General features: G+C 42.7%; 1 protein-coding gene across 1 annotated transcript in view; it reads left to right on the top strand.

The window, feature by feature from the left end:
• The window catches only part of TBC1D15 (TBC1 domain family member 15), a 126,747-nt gene extending 99,881 nt beyond the window's left edge, over positions 1-26,866 (top strand). The window contains exons 12-17 of the mRNA XM_040343988.1: positions 2,239-2,339; positions 5,041-5,140; positions 5,223-5,320; positions 12,858-12,974; positions 17,846-17,932; positions 26,511-26,866. Coding sequence (XP_040199922.1) covers positions 2,239-2,339; positions 5,041-5,140; positions 5,223-5,320; positions 12,858-12,974; positions 17,846-17,932; positions 26,511-26,726 — 719 coding nt within the window. The 3' untranslated portion in view covers positions 26,727-26,866. The remainder of the gene's footprint in view (positions 1-2,238; positions 2,340-5,040; positions 5,141-5,222; positions 5,321-12,857; positions 12,975-17,845; positions 17,933-26,510) is intronic.
• The last annotated feature ends 851 nt before the right edge of the window (positions 26,867-27,717 follow it).

Raw genomic sequence — 27,717 nt, 5'->3', positions numbered from 1 at the left:
CTTGGCTCTTCACGGCGCCTGCGCATAGTCTGTGCGCAGGCGCCGTATAGCGCCGTGAAGAGCCGAGACCTACTCCGGCTGTCTTCGGGGAGCGTGACGTGCCAGAGCCGGCCGCCAATCATCCTCCGTCTGGATAGGAACGCCCATTCCCCGCGGGGAGTCGGAATCTTCTATACAGGATTGCACTGTGAGTACCGCGCTAAAAAAATCAAGACAGGCATACTGTAGCTCGCGCTACTATGCCTTAATTTATGCTAAAATGTTGCTATGGAGGGTGAACCAGGAGTGCCTAGAGGCACTATTATAGCCCTTCATAGGCTGAACATACATTATTCAATTTCCGTGTACAATTTTCCTTTAGAGTTGCCCAAACCATGTAATTATGGGTTCAAACCTAAATACTTTTAATTTACATGCAATCAGGCAGACCCTTTCACTTCATAGTTGAAAGTAAATCTAAAGTAAAATAAAATCGTATAATGTATGGCCAGCCTTAGGTGTCATTATACATTACTGTAGGATTGTAATTGAAAAAAGTTATGCTAAGAGAAACAGAGGTTATCATTGTTGATCTTCTATAAATTCCAGCTGCCTGGCTTCAATACTTTTCTGTATCACTGACCTAGAACCATACAAGTTAGGTTGAAGTAAAAGTGGTATTAAAGGTTTAGCTTTAAAAAAAACAAAAAAAAAAACATATCATTCTTGATAATCCTGCCGGTGCTCCTGGCTCCTCCCCATGACCAGTGCCCCCAATAACAAACTGCTTTCTATGGGGGTGCTGGTGCACGCTTGCAGCCGAGCCCTGTGCTATCCTTCCATAAGACATAGACCTCTCTCTTCATTGGCTTACTGGCTGTGATCAGCCAAGGAGGAGAGGGAGTTCTGGGACAGCGGAGGCTCTCGTGCACATTGCTGGACTAAGAGGGAGCTCAGGTGAATATAAGGGGGGAGCAGCACACAGAAGTAAAAAAAAATAATAAATAAAAGAAAATAACTCCTGATGTGCATGTCCTGGGTTGGTGACTCAGGAGGTGCTGAAGCCACTGTATGAGTGTGACAGCCAAGGAACCAATGTTTTTTTTTTTTTAGAAGTAGTCAGCAGTGGTCATCTCCATTATTCTTTTAGTAAAGGTCTTTAACCGCCTAATGACCGTCGCACGATGATATTGCGCCGGCAGCACGCTCACGACCCAGTCCTGAGCTCAGTGACCGCACCCGCGGACCCGATAGCCGCCCGTGTCCCGCTATCGGGTCACAGAGCTGAAGAACGGGGAGAGGTAAGTGTAAACAAACCTTTCCCCGTTCTTCCTAGTGGCACTGTCAGTGATCGTCTGTTCCCTGTCAAAGGGGACGACGATCAATGATGTGCCACACCAGGCCACGCCCCCTACAGTAAGAATCACACACTAGGACACACTTAACCCCTACAGCGCCACCTAGTGGTTAACCCCTTCACTGCCAGTGTCATTTTCACAGTAATCAGTGCATTTTTATAGCATTGATTGCTGTAAAAATGACAATGGTCCTAAAAATGTGTCCGATGTGTCCGCCATAATGTCACAGTCACGATAAAAATTGCTGATCACTGCCATTACTAGTAAAAAAAAATATATGTATTAATAAAAATGCCATAAAACTATCCCCAAAAATATGTCGAAGAATACGTATCGGCCTAAACTGAGGAAAAAAATTGTTTTTTTGTGGATATTTATTATAGCAAAAAGTAAATAATATTGAATTTTTTTCAAAATTGTCGCTCTATTATTGTTTATAGCGCAAAAAATAAAAACCGCATAGGTGATCTAATACCCCCAAAAGAAAGCTCTATTTGTGGGAAAACAAAATTTGTTTGGGAGCAACGTCGCACGACCACGCAATTGTCAGTTAAAGCGACGCAGTGCCGAATCTCAAAAAGTGGCCTGGTCCTTTAGCTACAAAATGGTCTGGGGCTTAAGTGGTTAAAGTACCTTGAAGGGACTTTGTGATTTGTGGGCATGCCTAATAAATGCATCCAGGGCTGATCATTAGCAAAAAAAACTGTGTGTTTGGTTTTAACGCTTCACCAAAAATAATGTGCACCTTTTTTATTTTTCTTGAATAGTTTAACATTGGCCATATGCTCTAAAATCATACAGGGATCCTCAAGAATAGCTGAATGTAATGTGTCGGCTGAACGCTGGAACCCTATTTGCTGTTTACGTGTCATTCATTTTTCACAATTGTTCTCTGTTTAAGGATATGTTCAAGGCATGAGTGACTTACTTTCCCCTGTCCTGTATGTGATGGAAAATGAAGTGGATGCTTTCTGGTGCTTTGTATCATATATGGATCAAATGGTAAATGAACTGTTAATGTAAACTTGTGCTTTGGGAGGAGAGACTGCAGTGAATAAAGATTTGTTCAGTTATTCTCATTAATGAAGAGTCGTTAAGCATAACCATTTAAAGAAGAACTCCACTGTGCACTTTTTGTATCTGGAATGATCACATAAGGTTATCCAACATACTTCATACTCCCTACTGGTCCTTTATAGTGATAGACTAATGGACCAGTAGGAAGATTCAAGTGGCAGGTTGGGGTAGGATAGTGGTTAGGTTCCTGCATTGTTTGGTTTTTCAAATAAAATTCAGTTTTCTGATACAAGTCACAGGCTACATGCAAGAAATTGGCTCCATTAGCTGAATATTAAACAGTATTGGTACTGTATACAGTAAAACCTTGGATTGCATGCCTAATTCGTTTCAGAAACATGCTTGTAATCCAAAGCACTTGTATCTCAAAGCGAATTTCCCCATAAGAAATAATGGAAACTCAAATGATTTGTTCCACAACCATTTATTCATAAGTCCTTCAGTTTTTAGTCCATATAAAAAGATTATAGCAATGTGTGTAACCAGAAAATGTCCATCCACAAATGGCAGGCTCCACAAGGGGATTAGAAACAAAATCCAGCAGGAGCTACAGAGTATAAAAGAGAAGAGAGGCGCTTCTAAGTGTAGCAATATGGTTACATTTAATGAAGGTACAACATTTAGCAAATCGCATGGTTGATGATTAACTACTTAAGACTCGGACGTTTAGGCAGCTAAAGTACCCGGCCAGGTTTTGCGATTCGGCACTGCGTCGCTTTAACGGACAATTGCGCGGTCGTGCGACGTGGCTCCCAAACAAAATTGGCGTTCTTTTTTTCCTACAAATAGAGCTTTCTTTTGGTGGTATTTGATTTTTTTTTTCTTTTTGCACACAAAACGGCACAAACAGGTAGGCAACATACTCACCCCGATGGTGGCCACGCAGGGCCGACACACACAAAACAGTGACAGAACCCTTGAAAACTCCCTACCCCCCCACCCCCCACACCCGACCAACACCTTGCCCCACAATCCCATACCTAAGCACCCTGAACATTCCAGGAATAATGTTACTCAACACAATTAGGATTAGATAGAATTGAAGTAGAACACTTCACATAACTGGAACTGAAAAATAAAATTGAAATTATGATTGAAATTATGATTAAGCCTGTCCCCCTGTGACCACCTCTGCGTTTTTTATTTTTTGCGCTATAAACAAAAATAGAGCGTCAATTTTAAAAAAGGTGATATTTTGTACTTTTTGCTATAATAAATATCCCCCAAAAATATATAAAAAAACTTTTTTTTTCCTCAGTTTAGGCCGATACGTATTCTTCTACCTATTTTTGGTAAAAAAAATCGCAATAAGCTTTTATCGGTTGGTTTGCGCAAAATTTATAGCGTTTACAAAATAGGGGATAGTTTTATTTAATTTATATTTTTATTTTTTTACTACTAATAGCGGCGATCAGCGATTTTTTTTCCGTGACTGCGACATTATGGCAGACACTTCGGACAATTTTGACACATTTTGGGGACCATTGTCATTTTCACAGCAAAAAAATGCATTTAAAATGCATTGTTTACTGTGAAAATTACAATTGCAGTTTGGGAGTTAACCACAAGGGGGTGCTGAAGGGGTTATGTATGACCTAATATGTGTTTCTAACTGTAGGGGGGTGTGGCTGTAGGTGTGATGTTATCAATTGTGTATCCCTATAAAAGGGATCACACGATCGATGCCGCCGCCACAGTGAAGAACGGGGAAGCTGTGTTTACACACTGCTCTCCCCGTTCTTCAGCTCCGGGTCCCACGGTCACGGAGCTTCGGACCGGGTCGCGGGCACGTGCCCGCGACTCACGGCTGGGCACTAGCACAGGACGAACCTGTACGTGCATGTGCCCAGCCGTGCCATTCTGCCGACGTAAATGAGCAGGAGGCGGTCCTTAAGTGGTTAAAAGAGGCACATCTAAGTATGCAGGCATCCAGGGTAAAGCTGTTCACATAGACCGTCCTCTGCACCGCCGGCTCTCACCGTTGTCAGTCTGCAGTCGTGAACAGGAAGACTACCGTGCAGCGAGGCTTAAAGAGCTTGTGGAGCCCAGTGTGGAAGGGATGATGTTAATGGCGGTGCAGAGGGCGGTCTATGTGGACCGCTTTACCCCGGATGCCTACATACTTGTGCATCTTTTAATCATCAACCATGTGAGTTGCTAAATGTTGTACCTTCATTAAATGTAACCATATTGCTACACTTAGAGGCCCCTCTCTTCTTTTATATACTCAGTTGTGACGTGACGCTACTAGTATATCAAGACGCTTATCGCTTGTATATCGAGTCAAAATATATAAAAAATATATTTTTGTCTTGCAAAACACTCTCAAACCAAGTTACTCTCAATCCAAGGTTTTACTATATTTGTCGTTAAAGTGGTTGCAAACCTCTGACATTAAATATGAACAAAGCATATCCCACTATAGTGTGCACGAAGTGTGATTTCTCTCTGCTGCCTGGCTCCTCTGCTGTCTGCATAAGTCACTTGTGACAAGTTTTCCAGACAGCAAGAGATAAAAAGGTGACAGAAAGGAGCTCCAGCACATAGCCTGCAATATACTTTATCGTACATTGTCAGATCCATTGTAAGCCTTTTACTTACGTTTTTTTTTTTATGCATTATTCAGCATCAAAACTTTGAGGAACAAATGCAAGGCATGAAGACACAGCTTGTGCAGCTTAGCACTTTGCTGAGTTTACTGGACAGTGGATTTTGCAGTTATCTTGGTGTGTATTATGTCACAGTAATGTAAGTCTATTTGCTAAGGGGACACTAAAGTATTAACATTTTGTGTGCATTCTTTTGTAGAATCTCAGGACTCTGGTTATTTATATTTTTGTTTTCGATGGCTGCTGATCAGGTTTAAAAGGGAATTTAGCTTTCATGATATTCTTCATGTGTGGGAGGTAAGTTCCATTATCATATACAGTATCATTTTACTCCCTTTCTACCCTTTGTCCTGTTTCTTAATTTATTTATGTGATTTTGCTGACTGATGCTGTTAAAGTGCAATTATCTTCAAAACTTTGGAAAGATTGGAATTTCTGTTAGTTTTCTAATGCTCTCTGTACCACTATTGGCCTGTGCTGTCTTTCTGGCCTGAGGACCCCCCTGTTGCTAAGAGAGAGAGTTAGAGAAATGCCAGATTTTCTGGGATCACCAGAATGAAGAGTGAGACCGGGTTCACACCTATGCGAATTGAATGCACGTTTCCCCGCATTCAATTTTCATAGCAGGAGAATGTGACTGGCTCTCTATGGAGCCGGTTCACATATCTCCACAGTGGGTCCGGTGCAGTGTGCCGGAAAAATGTGTGCCTTTTTTGGTGCGTTTCGGGTTCAATTTCAGCCCAAAATTCAGACTGAAATCGGACCTGAACCGGTGAACCAGCACGCACCGGACCACTGCTGTGCGCCGCATGCTTGCGAGAGTGTGAACCTGGCCTGAAAGATCGTCCAAAGAGGACACATGCCAGTAACAACTGTCAATGGTGGAACTTCCCCTTTTCTTTTGTTTCTCCAGGACAGAAAGAGAAGGAATTGGCTCACCAGTGGACACACAGGAAGAAATGGGGAAATCTGTTTATTAAACCAAATGTTTTAAAACAAACCAGCCTGCTTCAGGGTTCACTAGCAATTGGTGTACCAAGAAGTGCCTTGGAATCCCTAAAACACAGTTGATTTGTTTTTAGACATTTTGAACATTAAACATAAGTAGACTTTTTTTAGGCCCCCTTTCACTCATGCGGAGTGTTCATTTAACCACTTCAGCCCCGGAAGCTTTTACCCCCTTCCTGACCAGAGCACTTTTTACATTTCATCACTGCATCATTTTAACTGGTAATTGCACAGTCATGGAATGCTGTACCCAAACTAAATTTGCATCCTTTTTTTCCCCACAACTAGAGCTTTCTTTTGGTGCTATTTGATCACCTCCGTGGTTTGTACTTTTTGCGCTATACACAAATATCCCCAAAAAAGTTTTTAAAAAACAAATTTCTTCATCAGTTTAGGCCAAAATATATTCTTCAAATTTTTGGTAGAAAAAAAATCGCAATAAGTGTATATTAATTGGTTTGCGCAAAAGTTATAGTATCTACAAACTATGGGAAAGATTTATGGCATTTTTATAAGAACATTTTTTTTTTTTTTTTTTTTTTTTGGTATTGTGACAGATCAGACACTTTTGACACATTTTTGGGGACCATTGACATTCATACAGCGATCAGTGCTATAAAAATGCACTGATTACTGTGTAAATGTCACTGGTAGGGAAAGGGTAAACACTAGGGGGCAATCAAGGGGTTGAATGTGTTGTTCCCTTAGTGTGTTCTAACTGTATGGGGATTGGACTGAAAAGGAGAGGAGACATATCACTGTTCCTACTTACTAGAAGCAAACGACATGTCTCCTCATCTGACAGCACAGGGATTTGTGTGTTTACACACACAAATCCCTGTCCTGGCGCTCATGCACACAATCAGACGTGGACGGTGGTGATCGCAACCGCTGGCCACACACATCTGGCACGCGCCCCCTGGCAGCTCTTAAAGGAAACCCCGGGTACAGGGTTTTGCGCAGGGGAGCCATTCTGTCCCCGTTAATAGACGCGAGCCAGTCGAGAACTGGTTAAACGGTTCAATCAAGTCTTTTCTAAGAAATAAACGGATAAAGTGTACATCAGTTTTTTTTTTATCAGTTTCTCATCCGTTTGAATTTTTTTTTACCTCCCTCTACCAATGCAAAAACGGATTGAAAAAACAGACTGTCTCTTTACATTCGTTTTTTGTCCGATCCGTTTTTTTTTTTTTTTTTTTTAACGAAAGAAGAATAGAGGTTTGATCCGTTTAAAAAAAAAAACTGATGTTGACGGATGTGGATGTAAAGCAGGGGTGCCCAACCTTTTTAAGAGCTAGGGCCACTTAAGCAAATTGGTAACTGGTCGTGGGCCACAATGAGTGGAGCAGGAGGATGACAGGTCCGTCTACTCTATAGGCCCTCTGATCCAATCCGATTCGCCCAGACGGACAGGGGCAGATCCCTTTTTATTTGAATTTTTTAGGTAGGCGGGTGTAAACAGACACAAGTCTGTTTACATCTGCTGCTCCATAGAGGTGAATATTAAGTCTGATTGGGTCGGACTGATCATGTGAAAGGGGCCTAAGGCTGCTTTCACACTGCGTTTTGCCAAAAACCGCGGGTGCAGCGCAATGCACCTGTGGATTTTCTGCGGGGGTTAGCTGCACTTTGCCGTAAACTTCTATTATATCCTGCAGGTGTGGCACACTTTCTGAAAGCTCAACAATAGTATTGTAATAACAGAAGTCTATGGCTCAGTGCTCGTTTCCTCTACCATTGGCTTCATTCACAAAACTGCTGCTCTTGGATTGATCTGGGCTTGCCAACCTGCCATCCCAGAGCAGGAGGCAGAGGGCCACATCAGAGGGCTCCACGGGGCACTGGTTGGACACTTATGATGTAAAGTGAGGTAAATGGATGATCATCTATTTACATCCGTTTTTCCATAGAGATACATTGATGTCCATTTTTTTATCCATCAACGGATAGATAAAAAATGGACAAAACATCCACATGTCTAAAAGGGGCCTTAACCATCAGTTTTTATACTCTCTCACATCTATACCATACACATTCTAGCTGGAAAGCCAACTCTTGGCTCTGTGATCTGCAACAATCTCAGCAAAGTTGTTACACTTGAATATGCAGACTCTGTAGGGTCCTTAACCACTTGGGATCCGCCTGCCGTCAATTGACGGCTACAGTGCGGATCCCAATTTCCAAACTGCCGTCAATTGACGGCCGCCCCTTTGGGCGTTCCCCGCGCGCGCTCCAGAGCGCGCTGCGGGGAAAATCTGTGTTGGCCGTGTCCCTCGGACACAGCCAATTACAGATCGCCGCGAACGGCCAATCAGAGTGGCCGTTCGCGAGGCGATCTGTGCGGCCAATGAGAGAGGATCTCATATGTAAACATATGAGATCATCTCTCATTGCCGTTTTACACAGAGACAGCGGTGCTGTCTCTGGAGAGGAGACGGATCTGTGTCTCTTGTACATAGAGACACAGATCGGTCACCCCCCCAGTCACCCCCCCCTCCACCTACAGTTAGAACACTAAGCAGGGATACATTTAACCCCTTCCTCACCCCCTAGTGTTAACCCCTTCAATGCCAGTCACATTTATACTGTAATTAGTGCATATTTATAGCACTGATCGCAGTATAAATGTGAATGGCGCCAAAAATGTGTCCGATGTGTCCGCCATAACGTCGCAGTCCCATTAAAAATCGCAGATCGCCGCCATTTCTAGTAAAAAAAATAATTAAAAAAAAATAATTCTGTCCCCTATTTTGTAAGCGCTATAACTTTTGCGCAAACCAGTCGCTTATTGCGATTTTTTTTTTTTTTTTTTACCAAAAATATGTAGAAGAATACGTATCGGCCTAAACTGAGAAAAAAAAATGTTTTTTTTTTTTTAAATTGTGATATTTATTATAGCAAGAAGTAAAAAATATTGTATTTTTTTCAAAATTGTCTCACTTCTTTGTTTATAGCGCAAAAAATAAAAACCGCACAGGCGATCAAATACCACCAAAAGAAAGCTCTACTTGTGGGGAAAAAAGGACGTCAATTTTGTTTGGGAGCCACGTCGCACGACCGCGCAATTGTTAGTTAAAGCGATGCAGTGCCGAAAGCTGAAATTTCACCTGGGCAGGAGGGGGGTATATGTGCCCAGTAAGCAAGTGGTTAAAGCGGAGTTCCACCCTAAAGTGGAACTTCCGCTCATTGGATTCCTCCCCCACCTCCGGTGCCACAATTTCCACCTTTCGGGGGGGGAGGGGGAGGATACCTGTCAAAGACAGGTATCCTTTCCCACTTACGGGAGTCCGGCCGTGGCCATGACGTCACTGCGGGGCTCCATCCTCCTCCCCTGGCTGCCGGGCTAATAGGAGAGAGGAGCGGGCCTCGTGCATGCTCAGTAGGGTTCCAGGTGTGAAGCCGAAAGGCTACACTGTCGGGTTGCCTTACCCGCAATGGTGGCGGCAGTGTAGACTTTCAGCTTCACGCCGGGAACCTTACTGCCGACATAGCTGGACTCCAGGATAGGTAAGTGTCCATTTATTAAAAGCCAGAATGCAGTATGTGTAGCTGCTGGCTTTTAATAATTTATTTCCCCCGTACCTCCTCTTTAAAATAATAGTAAAGGCTTGTTTTTTTTTTTTTTAAAAGCTGTTTCTACAGGAGTTTGTGTTTTGCCTGTAGAAGCAGCTCAATGTTCTCCTATGTGTCTATGCACACTAGTATGTTTAGAGGCATAGCTTAGCATTTAGAGGCAGGGAAAAAAAATCGCTAAGCACTCCCAAACATGTGTAGAGAAACTATCTTTTTTTTTTTTTTTTTTCGTTAAGGGACCTGGTGTTTTTTTTTTTTTTCTTTCTTTACACAGTGTACATGGAGCCTAATAGGAGACCAAACTGTTTTTGAGATTTAGTGCTCCTAACCATAACCTGCTAAGCAGTAGAAAACAAAAGATTTTTATTTTTTTATTAGAAATCCTATTATTAATGGTGTCGTCTGAGAAATGTGTGACCGTTAGTAGTGCATGTTGCATAGGTTTTGTCCAATACAAGTTTCTTAGCACAGTGAACAAAAAAATGTGCTGATGAGGTGTTCACATTCTCATGAATATTTATAGCTGCCAACATGATGCAGCTTCATATATAACAGTGCTTTAGAAGGAACTACACTGCAGTAAGATATACAGCTAGTGTAATGGCAAGTTTTAGATATTCATGTATACTCAGACGTGGGTTCATTGCTCTTTCTTTTGTCAGTAGGTTCACAACGAGCCTGTTTTGAAAGGCATGGCTGATTTTAGTTTGAGGCTATTTTATTCAGGATGTTAAAAATACTCGTATTTTCTTATTTTTGCTTTTGCATTTCTGGCATTTCACTTTTTATCATTTTAAATGCTTGCTGTGCCTTATTTCTAATGGCGTATTATAAATACAGATCGATAGATGTTTGTTCTCATTTACTCTCTGTATACTTTAATCACCCAGGCCTCATTCAGTGTAGCTGAATTTTTTATGCAGTGTACTAAAATAAACATAATGTAAATGTAACTAAACAAACAAACAATGTCTCTATGTGCCATCATTTGTCTGCATTGTGCAAAGAAGCAAGCGCATGCTTATTTGGAAATAAAAGTGTTTTAAATTCTACATGCTTATGAAAACAGATGCAAGCACCTGAGGTTAAATCATGTAAACTGAAGTAACAAAGTGGATAAAAAAAAAAGTAAAAAAAAAAAAAGACTCCCTTCTACATGCTGTGATGCTACTGATTTGGCAATGAAGTCTTAACCTTGCTATTAAATAACTACTGGCAGTCCTCCTATGATGAGCTGTTTCTGGCTACATTGCTTTTCCTGCCCTCTCCAATGATGTAAACCGTAATAACTAGTAGGCCTAGTACACACGAGAGGATTTATCCGCGGAAACGGTCCTCCGGACCGTTTCCGCGGATAAATCCTCTGGCGGATTTTGATCTCATGGTTGTACTAACCATGAGATCAAAATCCCTGCGGAATTCCGTCCGCGGTGACGCGTCGCGCTGTCGCCGCGATGATGACGCGGCAACGTGCGCGACGCTGTCATATAAGGACTTCCACGCATGCGTCGAATCATTACGACGCATGCGGGAGATGGATTCGGACGGATTGATCCGGTGAGTCTGTACAGACCAGCGGATCAATCCGTTGGAATGGATTCCAGCGGATCGATTTCTTAGCATGTTAAGAGATTTTGATCCGCTGGAAATCCATCCCCGGGGGAAAAAATCAGCGGAAAAATATCCTCTGGATTGTACACACCAGGGGATCTATCCGCTGAAACCGGTCCGCGGATCAATTTCAGCGGATCGATCCTCTCGTGTGTACGGGGCCGTAGTAGTTAGTCACATTCAGCTGGGCTTATTGTTGTAATCTAGGTGGCTTCCTCAGTTGTAATGGGTTTCGAATGCATACACTAGTGTTTATAGCTCCAAAAGTAACTCGGTCACCCTATTCCAGTCTCTATGGTGTTTAGGGCTGCAACTAAAGATTATTTTCAGAATTGATTAGTTGGCCGATTATTGTTTTGATTAATCGACTAATCGGATACTCTTTAAAAAAAAAAAAAAGTGTGGTGTATAATTCAGTTAATATGTAAAGTAAAAAAAAAGGCAATTTATTCTTAAATATAAATAACCAACTACAGTAATTCCAATGCCTTATATTACCTCCAGTCTATCAGCCTCCACCTTCTCTGGGTTCAGATGCTGATCTTCCTGCACACAGTCTTTTTAAAGTGATTTTTTTTTAACAAACATGTTATACTTGCCTGCTCTGGGTAACGGTTTTGCACAGAGCAGCCCCAATCCTCTTCTAGGGTACCCCGCTGACACTTCTGGCTCCTGCTTTTAGAGTGCCTCAACAGCAAGCAGCAAAGTATATTATAGAGCCCCCCCTATAGCAAGGTAAAAAAAAAATCTGCCTCACTTCCTACCCAGGACTACATAACCCATGAGGCATTGCTCCTCACACATTCACAAGTTCTCCGGCACTTACTGACATGTATGAACGGTGTACTGAGCTGTATGTGGGCTGCACTGTATTTTCTGATATGTAAACAAATAATGCATTCTGTATGCAGGCCAACTAATCAGCTGGCCGATTAATCGATTATGAAAATAGTTGACAACTATTTTCATAATCGATTAGTTGTCGATTAATCGATTAGTTGTTTAGCCCTAATGGTGTTACAGTATGTAATGTGTCAACGCAGATGCTGATTGTCCAGGAATACATGTGCATGACTGGGGTGTAGAAGTGTTTTAAACCACCTTGTTCTAATTTATATTATCAATGCACATAATGTCCAGTTAAGTCAATTATTCTCTTTTGAATGCACAGTTGCATCTTTTCAGGTGCTGGTGGTTAGATTGTACAATGGTTTGCGCTCCTATGACTCCCTCACTAACAAAGCAGATCCCGCTTATGTAAATTCCAAATATAGCTACCACATTAATTAATGTATAATCGCACACTGTGCATACAGACAAGGCGTTGAAAGCACTACCACACAATTTACATTAAGTAGATCACTTTCACGTGTTTACCTTTTAGAAAAAAAATCATCGAAAAGGTTATAGTTTCCTTTTAAATCACTGTGCCTGCCTCTAATGTAGCTACATAATTCACTAATGGAATTCATGATCACAAAATAGCTGAGTCATGCAAACATAATTACAAGGTTCTCCTTTGAATGAGAAATGTGGATGATAAAGGATCAGTAATTTGCACTTATTCCTGAATTTTATGTTGGCGCTCTGTCATTACTCATAGCAAAGAAAAAGTTTCTGAATTGTTTCAACAATTTTTTAGGTTATATGGACAGGTTTACCCTGTCAGAACTTCCATCTGCTCATTTGTTGTGCTATACTGGAGTCGGAGAAGAAGCAAATAATGGAGCAGAACTATGGCTTCAATGAAATTCTAAAGGTATATTATTATATTAAAAACTATTTTGATACGTTAAATTATAAAGTCCCAAATCCAATAAATGTATAGAAGTATGTATTTTTTTTTTTTTTTTACTTTTACTACGCTTTTGTTTTATAAAGTGTTCTTTTTCAATAATTCTTAAGTGCAGCAATCCATACCAACCAATGTGAATCCATCTTGTACTGGTCTGAGTAAATCCTGATTGGTTACTATGGGTTGCTGCACAGAAGGATTAGTACTTGAATAAGGCCATTTGTCACATTTGATGTACAGTTTAAACTGTTATACTGCTGCCATTGATCACTTTGACATAAGGGGAGCGTTGCCAGCCTATTGGTTTGAGCCCTTTAGTTCCCTCTGTAACCCTGAGTAGGAGATATCTAGAGAACATGCTAGAGGAGTTTTTAACTTTCAGCATTAGAAGGTTTGTAGAATACCTGGCATCTAATACGTTTGGCCTGATTTTGACATTAATATGTGATGGTCTGAATAACAAATTGGCAGCTTTAAAGCAAAGTGATTTGCCAGCATGCGTGGAGATTGGTACCGATCACCAGTTCTCATTTTAGTAAATCCATGTAGATGTGTCTGTAGAGATTACTATATTTGAGCTCTATGTATAAAAACTGAAAAGGATAAAGGTCTGTTATGCCAAGTAGCCAGTAAGACCATGGTTATTATTTTAAGTTAGATAGTGAAAGAATGTGTTTTAGTGGTCTGTATAGATGACAAAAGATTGTGAGCCTTAAAGTCACAGCTCTTTGTTGGCAAATGCACTTTGGCATTCTGTTTGCAGTCTAGCAAAAAAATAATAATCTGCAATTACAGTGCCTTACAACATTTCACTAACATTAGTCTTGTAATAAGTTGGCAAATCCCTAGCCAGAATAAGTATTGTGCCAAGTATGTGTACCCTGTGCTCTAGAGACTCTAAGGGGCAGATTTATAAAGTAGTCAATCTGACTTTAAGCAGACATTCTTTAGAGCCCATTCACACAGGGACGACTTTGGATCCGACTTCAAGTCGCACTGCATGAGAAAATCAATGCAAGTGAATGGAGCTGTCTTAATGCACACTACTGCAGTCACTCCGACTTCAAAAAAGGTTCCTGTACTACTTCAGTCCGACTTGTAGGCAACTTGTACCCATTGATTTCAATGGAAGTCGCCTCAGAAGTCGGAACACTGCCTTAACTGAAGCAACAATACAGGAAGAGAACATACATTTCTGAGGCAAACCCCTCCCTCCCACAGAGCTGATTGTTGTTTGATTGGCCACTGGAAAGCCTCCTGTCCCGGAGGCAACTTGAAGTTGCCTTGTACTGTCCTAGAGGCAACTTGAAGTTGCCTTGTAAGTTGCCTGATGATTCATACTCAAGTCGTGTCCAAGTTGCTTCCCAAAGTCGTGCTGGAAGTCGTGTTGCCCCTGTGTCAATGGAGTCTTTACAAGTGACTCTTCTAGGTACATGTGTTTTAAATGACAGTGATTGAGTTACCATCGGGGAATGTTTGGTGAAAGTCAGATCCAGTCCTGGTTTACACTGGTGCATTTTGAAATGCGATTTGCCGGCAATGGCACCATCCTAATCGGTGCGACGCCGCATCTGCGGCGCTGCACCAATTTCAAAAAGTATTTTCTGTACTACTTTTTGTGATTTCGTACCGCAATGTACATTGACGTCTGTGCAGAAACCTGCACAGATGTCTCTGAAATCGGGACTGCCATGCGGGAGTGAAATTGTGCACGTTCAGCTGAACTCGCATGGCTTCATTCTCGCAGCCTAGTATGAACCTGGGCTTACTGTTTATAGATCGACCCCCAATATAGAGTAACGGCATGCGTGCATTTGTACTCCATTATAAAAAATAGAATAAAGACAAACTGCAAGCTTATTACTCTACTTTTTTACTTTGCTCAGTCTAAACCTTTTTTACACAGTGCTTGCAGTTTTAATCAGTCCGCATTAAATTTTCAATCCACCTAGATTGCTGTATGCTGGCCATGGTACAGAATGAAAAGACTGAAAATCAAGTAAATACTGGAAGAAAACCTATTGGCTTTCCACCGTATGCTCTAGTTAAAAAAAAAAAAAAGGCAGAATACGTTGCAAACTAACATGCTGCATTTTTAATATAAAAAAAGGTGTAAAGGAAAGAAAACATAGTGCTGACTTGAGGATAAACAGGCAAACAAGTGAACTTTTTTCTGATTTTCTTTCTTTCTTTTAGAAAGAAAAGAAAAGATTAAAATTAGATTTCAAGTTTACAGCCCCAAGTCAAAACATGTTCATCATACGCCTAATAAAAATCAGTGTAATAGGATGGATCTGCCCGAAAAACGTCTGCCTAAATGCGCAGTAAGACATATTAAATCATGCCTGTGGGTAAATAGATGACATTTACCCAACCTAAAGTAACATTAAAGAAGTATAGCCAAAGCCATTGATCAAAGGAGTGCAGTTAGTTCTGTACTCCTGTAATTGGTTTTCAGCCTTTAGCAGGCTAAAGTCTGCTGTGGGCTGCAGTCACTCAGCCAGTACAGGCACTGGATCAATCCCGACTTTACAGTCAGACTCTACCTAGATGCCTGGACCAGCAGCTGGCTCAGCCTCTCAGCAAGCTGCTGGGAGACTGAGCCAGCCACTTGCACCCTCTCCACAGCCCAGCACTCCACAACCCAGCACTGGGGGTGAACTGAGCAATTAATAGTTTTTGATCGCTCTTCTCAGTGCAGAGCCGGTGGGGGCAAATGCAGCATCGGTCAGTACTTTAATGCTACATCCACCTACCAACCCCATACTTTTTTTTTTTTAAATGAGATGCTAATTTTATAACATACATATTCTTGCAATTGTTAAAAATAAATATCTTCTTTTCTTGTTCTGCTTACTGTGTCCTGGCTGCACTGGCTGACTTCAGTTATGTGGATGCACACCAAAACCTATGGAGCCTGGTCGGAGTCTCCAGTTCATGTGCCATTCCTGTTTAGCGCTACTGACCTACATGCAGCTGTTTGAGAGGGACACTAAGCCAAAGCCACATTCACTCAGGAGCCACTGTCACTGCTGTCGAGGAGGAGGAGAGGCGTGCATTTAGCTCTTCTCTTTTCTCGCTCTGCCTATGCTGGGAAAAGGCTACATGTAAGGTTTTGAACAGGGGCGCACACAAACTGGAGACTCTGGCGAGACTTCTTAGGTAGGGATGAGCTTCATGTTCGAGTCGAGCATGAGTTCGACTCAAACATTGGCTGTTTGCCCATTCACCGAACAGCGAAAAATTTGGGGTGTTCGCGGCAAATTCAAAAAGCCGCGGAACACTCTTTAAAAGTCTATGGGAGAAATCAAAAGTGCTAATTTTAAAGGTTAATATGCAAGTTATTATCATAAAAAGTGTTTGGGGACCCGGGTCCTGCCCCAGTGGACATGTAGCAATGCAAAAAAAAGTTTGAAAAGTGGCCGTTTTTCAGGAGCAGTGGCCGGGGGTTTCCCAGTGACGTGTACGATGTGTCACGAGGGAGCGGAGTCCATTATAGCCGTGAGTAGTTTTAAATTACTTTTTTTCCTTTAGAAATGTAATTTTGTGCAGGGACTTTAGTATGTAAAGTAGCGCATGTTTCCCGTGCTTAGAAAAGTCCCTGCACAAAATGACATTTCTAAAGGAGAAAAAGTGATTTAAAACTACTCGCGGCTATAATGACCCACCCCCTCGGGCACAACACTGATTTCCCATGACGAATCAGAGGGGGCGGGGACACCTGTACACGCCACTGGGAAACCTCTGCCTTTCTCCTTGCGTCAGAGGTGGCTGGGTCACCCTCGCACGTGACGGTTGGCCCCACCCAAAGGGCCTGTTAATGGACTGGGGGGAAACCATGCCGTTTTTTTTTTTCAATTACTTTTATCTGCATTGCCATGACCCGTCAATTCATTATAACCGCGAGTAGTTTTAAATTACTTTTTTTCCCTTTTCGAAATGTCATTTTATGCAGAGAATGTTAAACACGGAAACATGCGGTTCTTTACAGGCATACTATAGACACCCCCCAGGTTTAAAGGAATATTTCACTTTTATTGTTTCACGCATTATTAAAATCACTGCTCCCGATAATGGACACTTTTCAAACTTTGTTTTGCATTGATACATGTCCCCTGGAGCAGGACCCAGGTCCCCAAACATTTTTTATGACAATAACTTGCATATTAACCTTTAAAATTAGCACTTTTGATATTTATTTTTTTAAACAAAGGTTTTTATTTTATAATCAAAAGTAGACAGTAGTACAATCATACTAACATTTGTACATACATTTTAGCATATTGAACGTAACGATCAGTATAATTGAATTGAAATTCACTTTTTCATGTTCGTGTCCCATAGACTTTAATGGTGTTCGCGTGTTCGAACACATTTTTTGCCTGTTCGCATGTTCTGCTGCGAACCGAACCAGGGGTGTGTTCGGCTCATCCCTATTCATAGGTATCAGTGGGCACATGTGGCACCCACATACCTGAAGTCAGCCATCATGGCTGAGTGACAGTTAGCAATGCAAGAAGACAGGAGAAATGTTAAAAAGAATAATAGTGCTTGTAAATTCCATACTATAAAAATATATCAATGAGATTCATCTTTTTTTCCTCCTTAGTATGTAATGATATGAAGCCATGAACTATACCAGTAGCCATTTTCTATGGTTACTGCTTTGGAGCTCTGTTCTCCTATGCACCTGACATGTAAAACCTACATTCTGATCTGCTGACCTCTCAGCTTCAGTATGGACACATCAGGCAGTCTTAAATTCCTTTGAACATCATATGTATACTAAAATGTGTTGTGTCTACAGCCACGGAGTTTGTCGTTTTGTTTTTTAGCATATCAATGAACTTTCCATGAAGCTGGAAATTAATGATGTTCTGTGTAAAGCGGAAGCAATCTCTTTGCAGATGATGAAATGCAAGGTATTACAAAGTCTTGTGCATGACCTTTTATCGCTTTCAATGTATTACAATCTCATTTTACAGGAACAAGAAAGTTTTTATTCTGTAGAGCCTTAGGGAAGTTTTTTTTCTTTCTTTTTTTTTTTCTTTTTTTTTTTAGTTTTTAAGTAAAGGTTAAAATTATGCTTTTATGACATTGTAAAAGATAATGAGAATACTCAAACAAGGTTTTCCACGGAGTTAACCATAAAATGGGATTATTTTAGAACCTTTGTTAAAGTTTATCCTTTAATATGTAGTATTAAACTGATGGTGAACCTGTTAACTGCGTTTTTGGATCACAATCAACTTAATATTGAAGATGCAGTCATATTTTGTTAAGGCTACATTCACACCAGCAAATAAGGCTGGTGCAAATTGTAATGGCAGGATTCTTAAGATTCCTGCTGTGAGCAGCTAGGTGCAGCCACAGGCCCCGTTCACTATAATGACAGGTCACCGGCAGCCACAGCTATAAGACAGTGCTGTCAAGATGTGTACTCCTTGCAGACTGAACTGAATTTAAAGGAGTTGTAAAGCCTCAGGGTTTTTCAACTTAATGCATTCTATTGAGGTCAAAAGCTTTCTGTGCTGCAGCTGCTCCCCAGAGCCCCCCTTTTCTCTTATCGTCCATGGACGGACAAATCCTTAAATCTTGACAAGTGGGTTATGTTCCCTGTTTACAGGAGAGGACTAGGCAGAAACATGTTAAATAATTAAATACATGTTACATTAACAGAGTTGAACAGCCCCACCCAGGGGGCGGTCCCTCCAGACATAACCCTCCTCCCTGCAGTATGCAGCCTCAATTTCGTTCTGCCTAGCAAAGGAGAAGGACGTTTTGGCCCAGCGCCCTGAGGAGAAATTGTATTATTTTTTTTCTTGAAGAATATTCTTTCAACTGTCGGCTGAGAGACAGGCTGGATAATATAGATCCTTTTAGTCTACTCAGTCTGACCAGCAAGCGTGGGCACACCTTTGCAAAGAGGCTGGGTCTGCCACGCATACCCCATGACTCCTGGGGTGGCCAGTGAGCTTTGCTCCGAGGTCCACATATGACTGGGCTGTGGTGTTGTCTTATTCACAGTGGACCGGGCCAACAGCTACCTCCATTGCGGTTGTAGGTCTGTCAGGAATGCGTCAGCGAGTCCTCGCTCGGACGGGTGAGTACAGTCCCTCCCGCTTAGGTGGGTTGGTACGGCTGGGCATTCCTGGGGTTCGAGGGTCTGCAATTTTTTGGGTGGTTTTCAATTGCATTGACAACTCCCGGTGGCGGCCATTTTGTCGTAGCCGCGCTATGGCGCAGCTTACATTGCGGTCGGCCATTTTCCTGTGGCCGTGTTCTGAAATTTTGGCGGCCATCTTTGGGTAGTCCTGACCCCTAGTGCTGAATCCTACGGCGCAAAAAAGGTCCCTTCAGATGCCGCAAGTTACCGCACGTTTTGTTTGCCTCCCCACACGCTGTGTGATGAGGGCGGACGGCAGCGCTGGGCAGTCTCCTCCTGAGGTGAGATTTCCCTGGACACCCCTGGTCAGCGCAGCAAGTGGGTGAGGTGCCCTGAATAGGGCCTAGGAGTTTGTATGTATTATTAATATTTGGAGTCAGTATCTGGGTCCTTCCCCAACGTGCTTGTGGTGGCAGCAGGTGTTTAGTACCTAGGATTCCCACAGGTGTTTTTTATGTTAGTCCAGGACACTTTGGTGCCAGGGTGGGGGCGGACTGCAAACGGGGGTTAAAAGAGTGCCCCCTCCCCCTGTTATCCCCTGGGGAATGCTCTGTCATGGAGCCATGGACCAGGTACCTGGGTCTGCATGATAAGGCACTTAGGGGTGCGCTTCTCACTGCTGTAAGGGACTCTCTTTAGCTGGATAGTGCAGCTGGGTTTTCCGCTGAGGGCTCTGTCTTTTTTGGGTCACACAAATCAGACCGCTCTGTGTAGGTTTTTGTAGTCCCTCACCGCCTAGCGGTTCAGTGCCCCCTTGAGGAGAGCCTTTTCAAGAGAGTGGGCTTCTTCTCTGGTGGTGGACCCTCCAGTTGTCATGTATAGGTGACCACCCTCCCTATTGCGGGAATCCCTGCTTGTATGGATCTGACTGATAGAAGATCCGAAGTACTGACCCGTTCCATGTTTACCATGCTGGGGTCTGCCTTGCGGCTTATTGTGGCCACTACTCTGGGGTCCCAGTCACTCACGGAGTAAGCATTTTGCACCAGACAGTGGAGGAGCACCGACTCTCTCCCGAAGTTATTAGGCTCAGTTAATGGATCAGCTGGTCCAGAGCCTTGTATATGTCTGTGATGCTTCACTGGATGCCTAAGCCGAATGCGCCGGCACCCGAACACGCCAATGTATGTAGCTTCCCCTGCCTGTCTCTGAGGTGGGGGGTCGGCTTTGCTCTTCACAACTCGGTGAACCGCCCTGCTCTCCGATTAGTGGGTCTGCGAGGTGGTCTCTTCGGAGTACTAGATAGGGTTCCTTCCTATCCACTGAAGAGATTTCTTCCCTCGTGTCTCCCTCTCCCGGCTCGTCGGTCTGCCTTGGGGCAGTGTGGGACTTGCTAAGCTGCGGGGTAATTTTACCTTTCCTGCAGGTCTAGAGGTTTGAGGGATTCTATCCATCTTTGGGACCGAGAACAGATTTGGACAGGGTCTGTCCGATTTTGGGCTTCAAGGGCCTAAAAGGCCTTTTTGAACAATGGGTAGTTCCCTTCAGAATCCATTCGTTCGGTGGTAGCTGCGCTCCATCCGGGGGACTTTCTGGCGTCCTTGGACATCAAGGACGCATACATGCATGTCCCACTTTGCGCAAGTCACAGAGGTTTCTGTGCCTTGCGATTGGGGAGGCCCACTGTCAGTTGTTGCCCTTCCTTTTGATCTGGCGTCAGCACCAAAGGTTTTCACCAAGGAGCTTGCACTTATCCTAACCTTGTTGGGACAGCGAGGCTTTACCATCGTGGGCTACTTAGACGACTTTCTGACTCAGAATTAGTGGTTGTGTCTGTAGCTTTTCAGATCTTCCGAGAATTCGGGTGGGCGTTAAACATTAGCAGTCGGTCCTGGTTCCAACTCTGCTTTGGAGTACCTAGGGTTTCCGAACACCTCGGTGGCGAAGGGCTTTCTTCCCCTGGAGAAATTGCAGACTCCTCAGTCTGCAGTGAAGGTATTGGCATCACACAATCGGTCTTCTCTCCGTTTGCATGCAAATCCTAGTTCTGTTGGTAGCCTCCTTTGGGGCGGTACCATATGCCCAGTTCCACACTCGTGTTTTTCTAGAGGGAAATACTGTCCGAGTGGTACAAATCTCTTGTCTCTGAATCATCAGATTCAGGTGCGCCACCTAGTCAGAGTCTCTCTGAATTGGTGGCTGAGAGATCTGGCGCTCCTTTTGTGTCGGTGTCTGGTCCACAAAAGGGGCCTGGCGGTCTCGTCGACCACCATTTCTCGGTGGATCAGGCAGACCATCATACAGGCCTATGCTCCTCCATTCTGATTTCTTTCCAAAATGTACATGGTTGTTGTGAGTGCATCTTCTGATGCTTCTTTCGGCCGCTAGGTTTTGCAGGCGTCTGTTTAAAATTGCACCTCCTCCATTGAGGCGCTCTGCTTGTTTTGGGGTGAAGTTAAGATTGGTTTTACTGCTTGGGGGACGTCCCACTTGTCAAAATTTAAGGAGCCGGGTCCGTCCATGGACGATAAGAGAAAATAGGATTTTTTGTACTCACCGTAAAATCCTTTTCTCTGACGTCCATGGACGGACACAGCACCCACCCCTCCTTTTTAGGTTTGTACTGCTTGTTACGAACTGAAGCTGCATACTGCAGGGAGGAGGCTTATGTCTAGAGGCTGTCGGGGCTGTTCAACTCTGTTAATGTAACATGTATTTAATTGTTTAACATGTTTCTGCCTAGTCCTCTCCTGTAAATAGGGAACATAACCCACTTGTCAAGATTTAAGGAGCTGTGTCCGTTCATGGACGTCAGAGAAAAAGATTTTACAGTGAGTACAAAAAATTCAATTTTTTCTTACCTGGACTCAATCGTTCCAGCGACGGGGACAAGCATAGCAGCTCCAGCCTCTGTCTTGGGTCCTCATTGGATGGATTGATAGCTCCCGCTGCTCTCAATCAAATCCAGTGACACAGGAGCTGAGGGCGTGGCCAAGTCCTGCTGTCTGTGTCAAAGGAAGCAGGAGCAGGACTTAGGAGCGCGCCCGCACGAGTTCCCCCATGAAAATCTGCTCTCTGTGGGGGCACTCACCGAAGAGGAGGAGCCAGGAGCGCCGCCAGGGGACCCCAGAAAAGGAGGATTGGGGCCGCTCTGTGCAAAACCCTTGTACAAAGCTGGTAAGTAGAACATGTTTGTTACATAAAAAAACAGAAACAAATGAAATGACCTTTACAATCACTTTAAGCAATACAGATACTGATCAGTCTGTGATTGGACATTGAAGTTGTAGCAGCAGATTGATGGTACCATTCTGTTCGCTGCTCCATTTAAGCATGTACACAGTGTTAGACAGTGCAAAATAACTGAGCCCTAATTGGCTCCTATTTATGCCCCTGTTGCTGTGTAGGAGATTACAGGTAGCTCAAATAAAAGACAAATTCAGGCACATACTGTATACTAGTAGTATGTAGTACTGCGTTTAATCATTTTAGAATTAATACATAATTTAATTAATTATTGCCTTATCAAATTAGCCTAGAGTTCAGCTTTAACAGTAAAAAAGAAATGAACTGGCTTCACCAGTTAGAGGCATTTTATCCCGAAGAATATACAACTTTTGTAAGGACCATCTACAGGCAGCGTGTCACTGTTTTATGCAACATCCACGGATCTACACAGGGAATAATCCAAGCACACAAGAAGACTGAATGCTGTGCAGAGAGAATGTATGCTTCTTGCACCCTGTCGGCTAATCGCTATCACTTATTTATCTGCAGTAGACTCCAGCTGCTGCTTTACAGATTTCCCACATTCCCTTTGCCTGAACAACTGCTTATTACAATTGACATGTCTGAAAAAAGTAAGCCTAGTCTGTGATGGCATGGAAAAGCTAAAAGGAGCTCATTAGAGAACAAAGATATCATTTTTTTGCAATACTTCTATACATTTAAAGCGGAGGTCCACACAAAAAGTGAACCTCCGCTTTTCGGAACCCCCCCCCTCCGGTGTCACATTTGTTACCTTTTAGGGGGGAGGGGGTGCAGATACCTGTATAACACAGGTATTTGAACCCACTTCCGGGAATAGACTCCTGGTCAGCGGGGACCAGTGAGGACGGACCGCGCCGCTCACGCAAGCGCAGTAGGGAACCGGGCAGTGAAGCTGCAACACTTCACTTCCTGATTCCCTCACCGAGGATGGTGGCGGGGGCAGCCGACAGATGAGTGATTGCACGGCTTCAGCTGCCGACATCGCGGGCGCGCTGGACAGGTAAGTGTCCATTTATTAAAAGTCAGCAGCTGCAGAATTTGTAGCTGCTGGCTTTAAAAAAAAAAAAATTCAGGTGGACCTCCGCTTTAAAGTGTGCGTACACCACAACAATGAACCTGCTGTGATTTGCTTCCACTTGGTCTGCAAAATTTACTATTAACCACTTGACTTTTGGAAGATTACCCCTTCATGACCAGGCCATTTTTTGCAATATGGCACCGTTTTTTTAACTGGCAATTGCGCAGTCCTGCGACCCAAACAAAATGTATGTAATTTTTTCCCCACAAATAGAGCTTTCTTTTGGTGTTATTTGATAACCTCTGTATTTTTTCTTTTTTTTGTGCTATAAACAAACCAAAAGAAAAAACAACCCCTTTTTTTTTTTTTTACTTTCAGCTATATAATATATCCCATGTAAAAATAAAAAAAATCGAATTTCTTCATAAATTTAGGTCAATATGTATTCTGCTACATGTTTTTGTTAAAACAAAATCCCAATGGGTGTATATTGATTGGTTTACGTGAACGTATAGCGTCTACAATCTGTGGGATATAGTTCTGGAATTTATTTTTATTCTAGTAATGGCGCAGATCTGCAGTTTATAGTGGGCCTGCGATAATGCAGCAGACTCTCGGACCCTGACACTTTTTTGGGATCAGTAAAACCAATACAGTGATCAGTGCTAAAAATATGTACGGTCAGTGCACTAATGACACTGGCTGGGAAGGGGTTAAATATCTAGGGTGATTAAAGGGTTAACTGTGTGCCTAGCCAGTGTTTTTGTGTATACAGTGTGGCGCTTTCACTAGGGGAAGAAATTCTAGTCTCTGCTTTTGCAGAAACACAGGATCACCCCCCCCCCTTTTTAGTACTAAGATAAGCCTGATTTACATAGACAGACATATCTCAGTTCTCCGTGTCTAACAATCGGCGGGTGTTCGAGGTCATGGAGTCCCCTGGATGTGGGTCCCGGGGACTCGATGACCTCAAACACCCGCCGATTGTCATAGCAGCGCGCGCCCCCTGCAGGCGGTAGTGCAGGATCATGTATTAATGAGATATACTGTATACCTGCGCGCAGTTGCTGCCCTGTAGCAGTAAAAGTGCTATAGGATGGTCAGAAAGTGGTTAATAAGTGATCATATAACCTTTGTTCTTAGCTGCAAAAGTGGCTTAGAAAAGTGGGGGGGGGGTGAAAAAAATGTCAGCACACACATCCCAGTGAATTACTGTGCATGGGGGGGCTTGTTGGCACAAGTCTTATCATTGTAAGGCGGGCAGGCTGTTTTCCCAACATAGCCAGAAAACTGACCACACTGGGATGAATGTGCTTCCATGTCTAGGGTGGTCAGTTTTTAAAACATGAGACCTAGCAGGACCACCAAAGGGAGCAATGCACAGAGAACACAATATTTTTTTATATAAGTACATGCTACAACAGACGCATATCAGGAATATGAAATATTGGTGGAACATATTCTTTAAACCACTTGAGCTTTTCTTTTTTTAACTTGCATTTTTTTTTTTGTACTGGATTTTCAAATTCTCAAATGCAGTAATTCAGAGATTTGGATGTATTGGTTAAAGGATATCTAAAGGTTAATTTTAACCCCCCCCCCCCCCCCAAAAAAAATCATGTCAGATGTACCTCCCCTGTGCAGTTGGTTTTACACAGAGTTTCCCTGATCCTCCTGTTCTGGGGTCCCTCAGCAGTGCACCTGGCTCCTCCTCTTCTTGATTGCCCCGTTGGAGAGCTGCTCTCCCTCAGGGCACTCGTGCGGGCGCTGCGTCTATTGACACAGATGGCAGGACTCTGCCCCTCCCCACCCCATGGCTGGATGCGTCATTGGATTTGATTGACAGCATCGGGAGTCGATGGCTGCGCTGCTATCGATCTATCCAATCGGGACCCGAGACACCGGCTAGAGCTGGTGTGCTTGTCTCTGTCGCTGAAAAGACTGGGTTCAGGCAAGTAAAGGGGGAGCTCTGTGGGGCTGCTGCTCACTGTGGCGGCGCATCGATCGTGTCATCCCCTTTATAGGGGAGACACAATCGATGACGTCAGACCTACAGCCACACCCCCCTACAGTTGTAAACACACACTAAGTGAACACTAACCCCTTCAGCGCCCCCTGTGGTTAACTCCCAAACTGCAACTGTCATTTTCACAACAAAGAATGCAATTTAAATGCATTTTTTTCTGTGAAAATGACAATGGTCCCAAAAATGTGTCAAAATTGTCCGAAGTGTCCGCCATAATGTCGCAGTCACGAAAAAAAACGCTGATCGCCGCCATTAGTAGTAAAACATTTTTTTTTTATAAAAATGCAATAAAAATATCCCCTATTTTGTAAACGCTATAAATTTTGCGCAAACCAATCGATAAACGCTTATTGCGATTTTTTTTACCAAAAATAGGTAGAAGAATACGTATCGGCCTAAACTGAGGAAAAAAAAATGTATATATGTTTTTGGGGGATATTTATTATAGCAAAAAGTAAAAAATATTGCATTTTTTTCAAAATTGTCGCTCTATTTTTGTTTATAGCGCAAAAAATAAAAACTGCAGAGGTGATCAAATACCACCAAAAGAAAGCTCTATTTGTGGGAAAAAAGGCCGCCAATTTTGTTTGGGAGCCACGTCGCACGACCGCGCAATTGTCTGCATTTAGCTGCCTAAAGATCCGGGGCTTAAGTGGTTAAGGGACAGCTAGGAGCTATGCATTGTGATTAGACAGAATAAAGTAGAATTGAATGGTTGATTATAGGCAGCCATGATTTCCACCGAAAACAACTAAAAGGGCTCTAAAAGTTAAGCCAGTAAAGGCTGTCATGCAACAAATGACAGTGAGAGATTTGCCCATACCACTTCTTATTCCTAGGACCACGGCTTTTCAGTTTTATAGAGCAGGAGAGAAATCATCATAATCTCGTAGATTGAATGAATCTGTGAGAAATATTGGAGCAGTCTTTGCAGACTTCATTTTAAGCAGTGGGTTTTGGGACAGTCATCCTACTAGAGAAAGGGATCTGCATGCTTTAGAACTTTGCTTTAGACTCATGTTTTAAATATGCCACATCTAAAACAATTAGATCAGCAAATCTGTGCTTTCTGTTGCTCAGGATTTGCCTCCAGCAGTTTGCGAAGTTCTTGGACTTGACAACAACGCTGCACCACTGTCATATGAAACAGCTGAGGATTGCATTGTCAAGAAGCATTACCAAATGTCACCGTCTCAGAATAGCTCTGTGCCTGTACATCCTGCAAATGGGACAAGAAGTAATTCAAACCTGAAAGCTCTGCCAAACAGTGTTCACACACCAACCTCTGCCTGGTAAAAAAAAAAAGCTCCCATCAAGACATGTCTACAATAACTCGACAAGGACACTTGATTTATTATGTGGTGTCTCTCGGAGGCTTTGGAAAACTCATTTTGTCTACAATAGTGTCTTTGCATTAAAACTTTTAAAACAAAGGATCTAACTTAATTATTTTTGTAGGTAAAGCTGAACCAAAATAGACTCTCCACCGCTATCATTCCATTTACCTTTCACTAGTGAGATACAGATGACCTGGTGAACAGGAAAACTTTCTTCAATTAAGTTCACGTAACAACAAAATACTAATAAATCAAATGTTTTCATTTAGATATATGAACTATTTTCCTTTTAGGATTTGCACAAATGGAATCCAAAGTGACCAGGTTCAGCAGGACATTTCATGCAGCATTTATTTTAATTTTTTTCAATTCTTTGCTTATCTATTTTAGTTTCTGTACCATAAAGTGGCCTCTTAATATATGCTATGAAACACTGTGGCTCAAAAATGCAGACCTAACTGGACAAGATAAGACATATGATCGTTAAACCAGGACTTTATATGCAGTTTCTTTTTTTAAAACCCTTTCAAGGTAAAGGCATTATGTACTAGTATGTATTGCATACTAGCACATTATGCAGGACTTAACTTAAAATGAATCTCTCCAGTGCCACGCTGTCACCACTAAGAAGCGCTTCCATATTGACCCGGTCTTCCTTCCGGGTCTACATCATCCAGCCGTCTAAATGGTAGCGCTGCGATGATGTCGCGCATGCGCACAGAGGTCACGGACCGCGACTTTTGAACGGTTTAGGAGATATTCTTTGTACCTAGAGGTAAGCCTTATTATAGGCTTACCTGTAGGTACAAGTGGCAACAAAGGCTTTACTTCAACTATATATTAGCAAAAAATAATAATCTTGGAATTGGCTTAACATGAGCATGGTATGATAAGATGTAGCGTTAAGCCGACTACACACAGGTCAAATGCCGGCCGATTCAATATAAAAC

Source organism: Rana temporaria, chromosome 3 (assembly GCF_905171775.1).
Source record: "Rana temporaria chromosome 3, aRanTem1.1, whole genome shotgun sequence".
In the NCBI taxonomy this organism is placed as follows: domain Eukaryota; kingdom Metazoa; phylum Chordata; class Amphibia; order Anura; family Ranidae; genus Rana; species Rana temporaria.
This window is presented reverse-complemented; position numbering and strand designations above follow the sequence as displayed.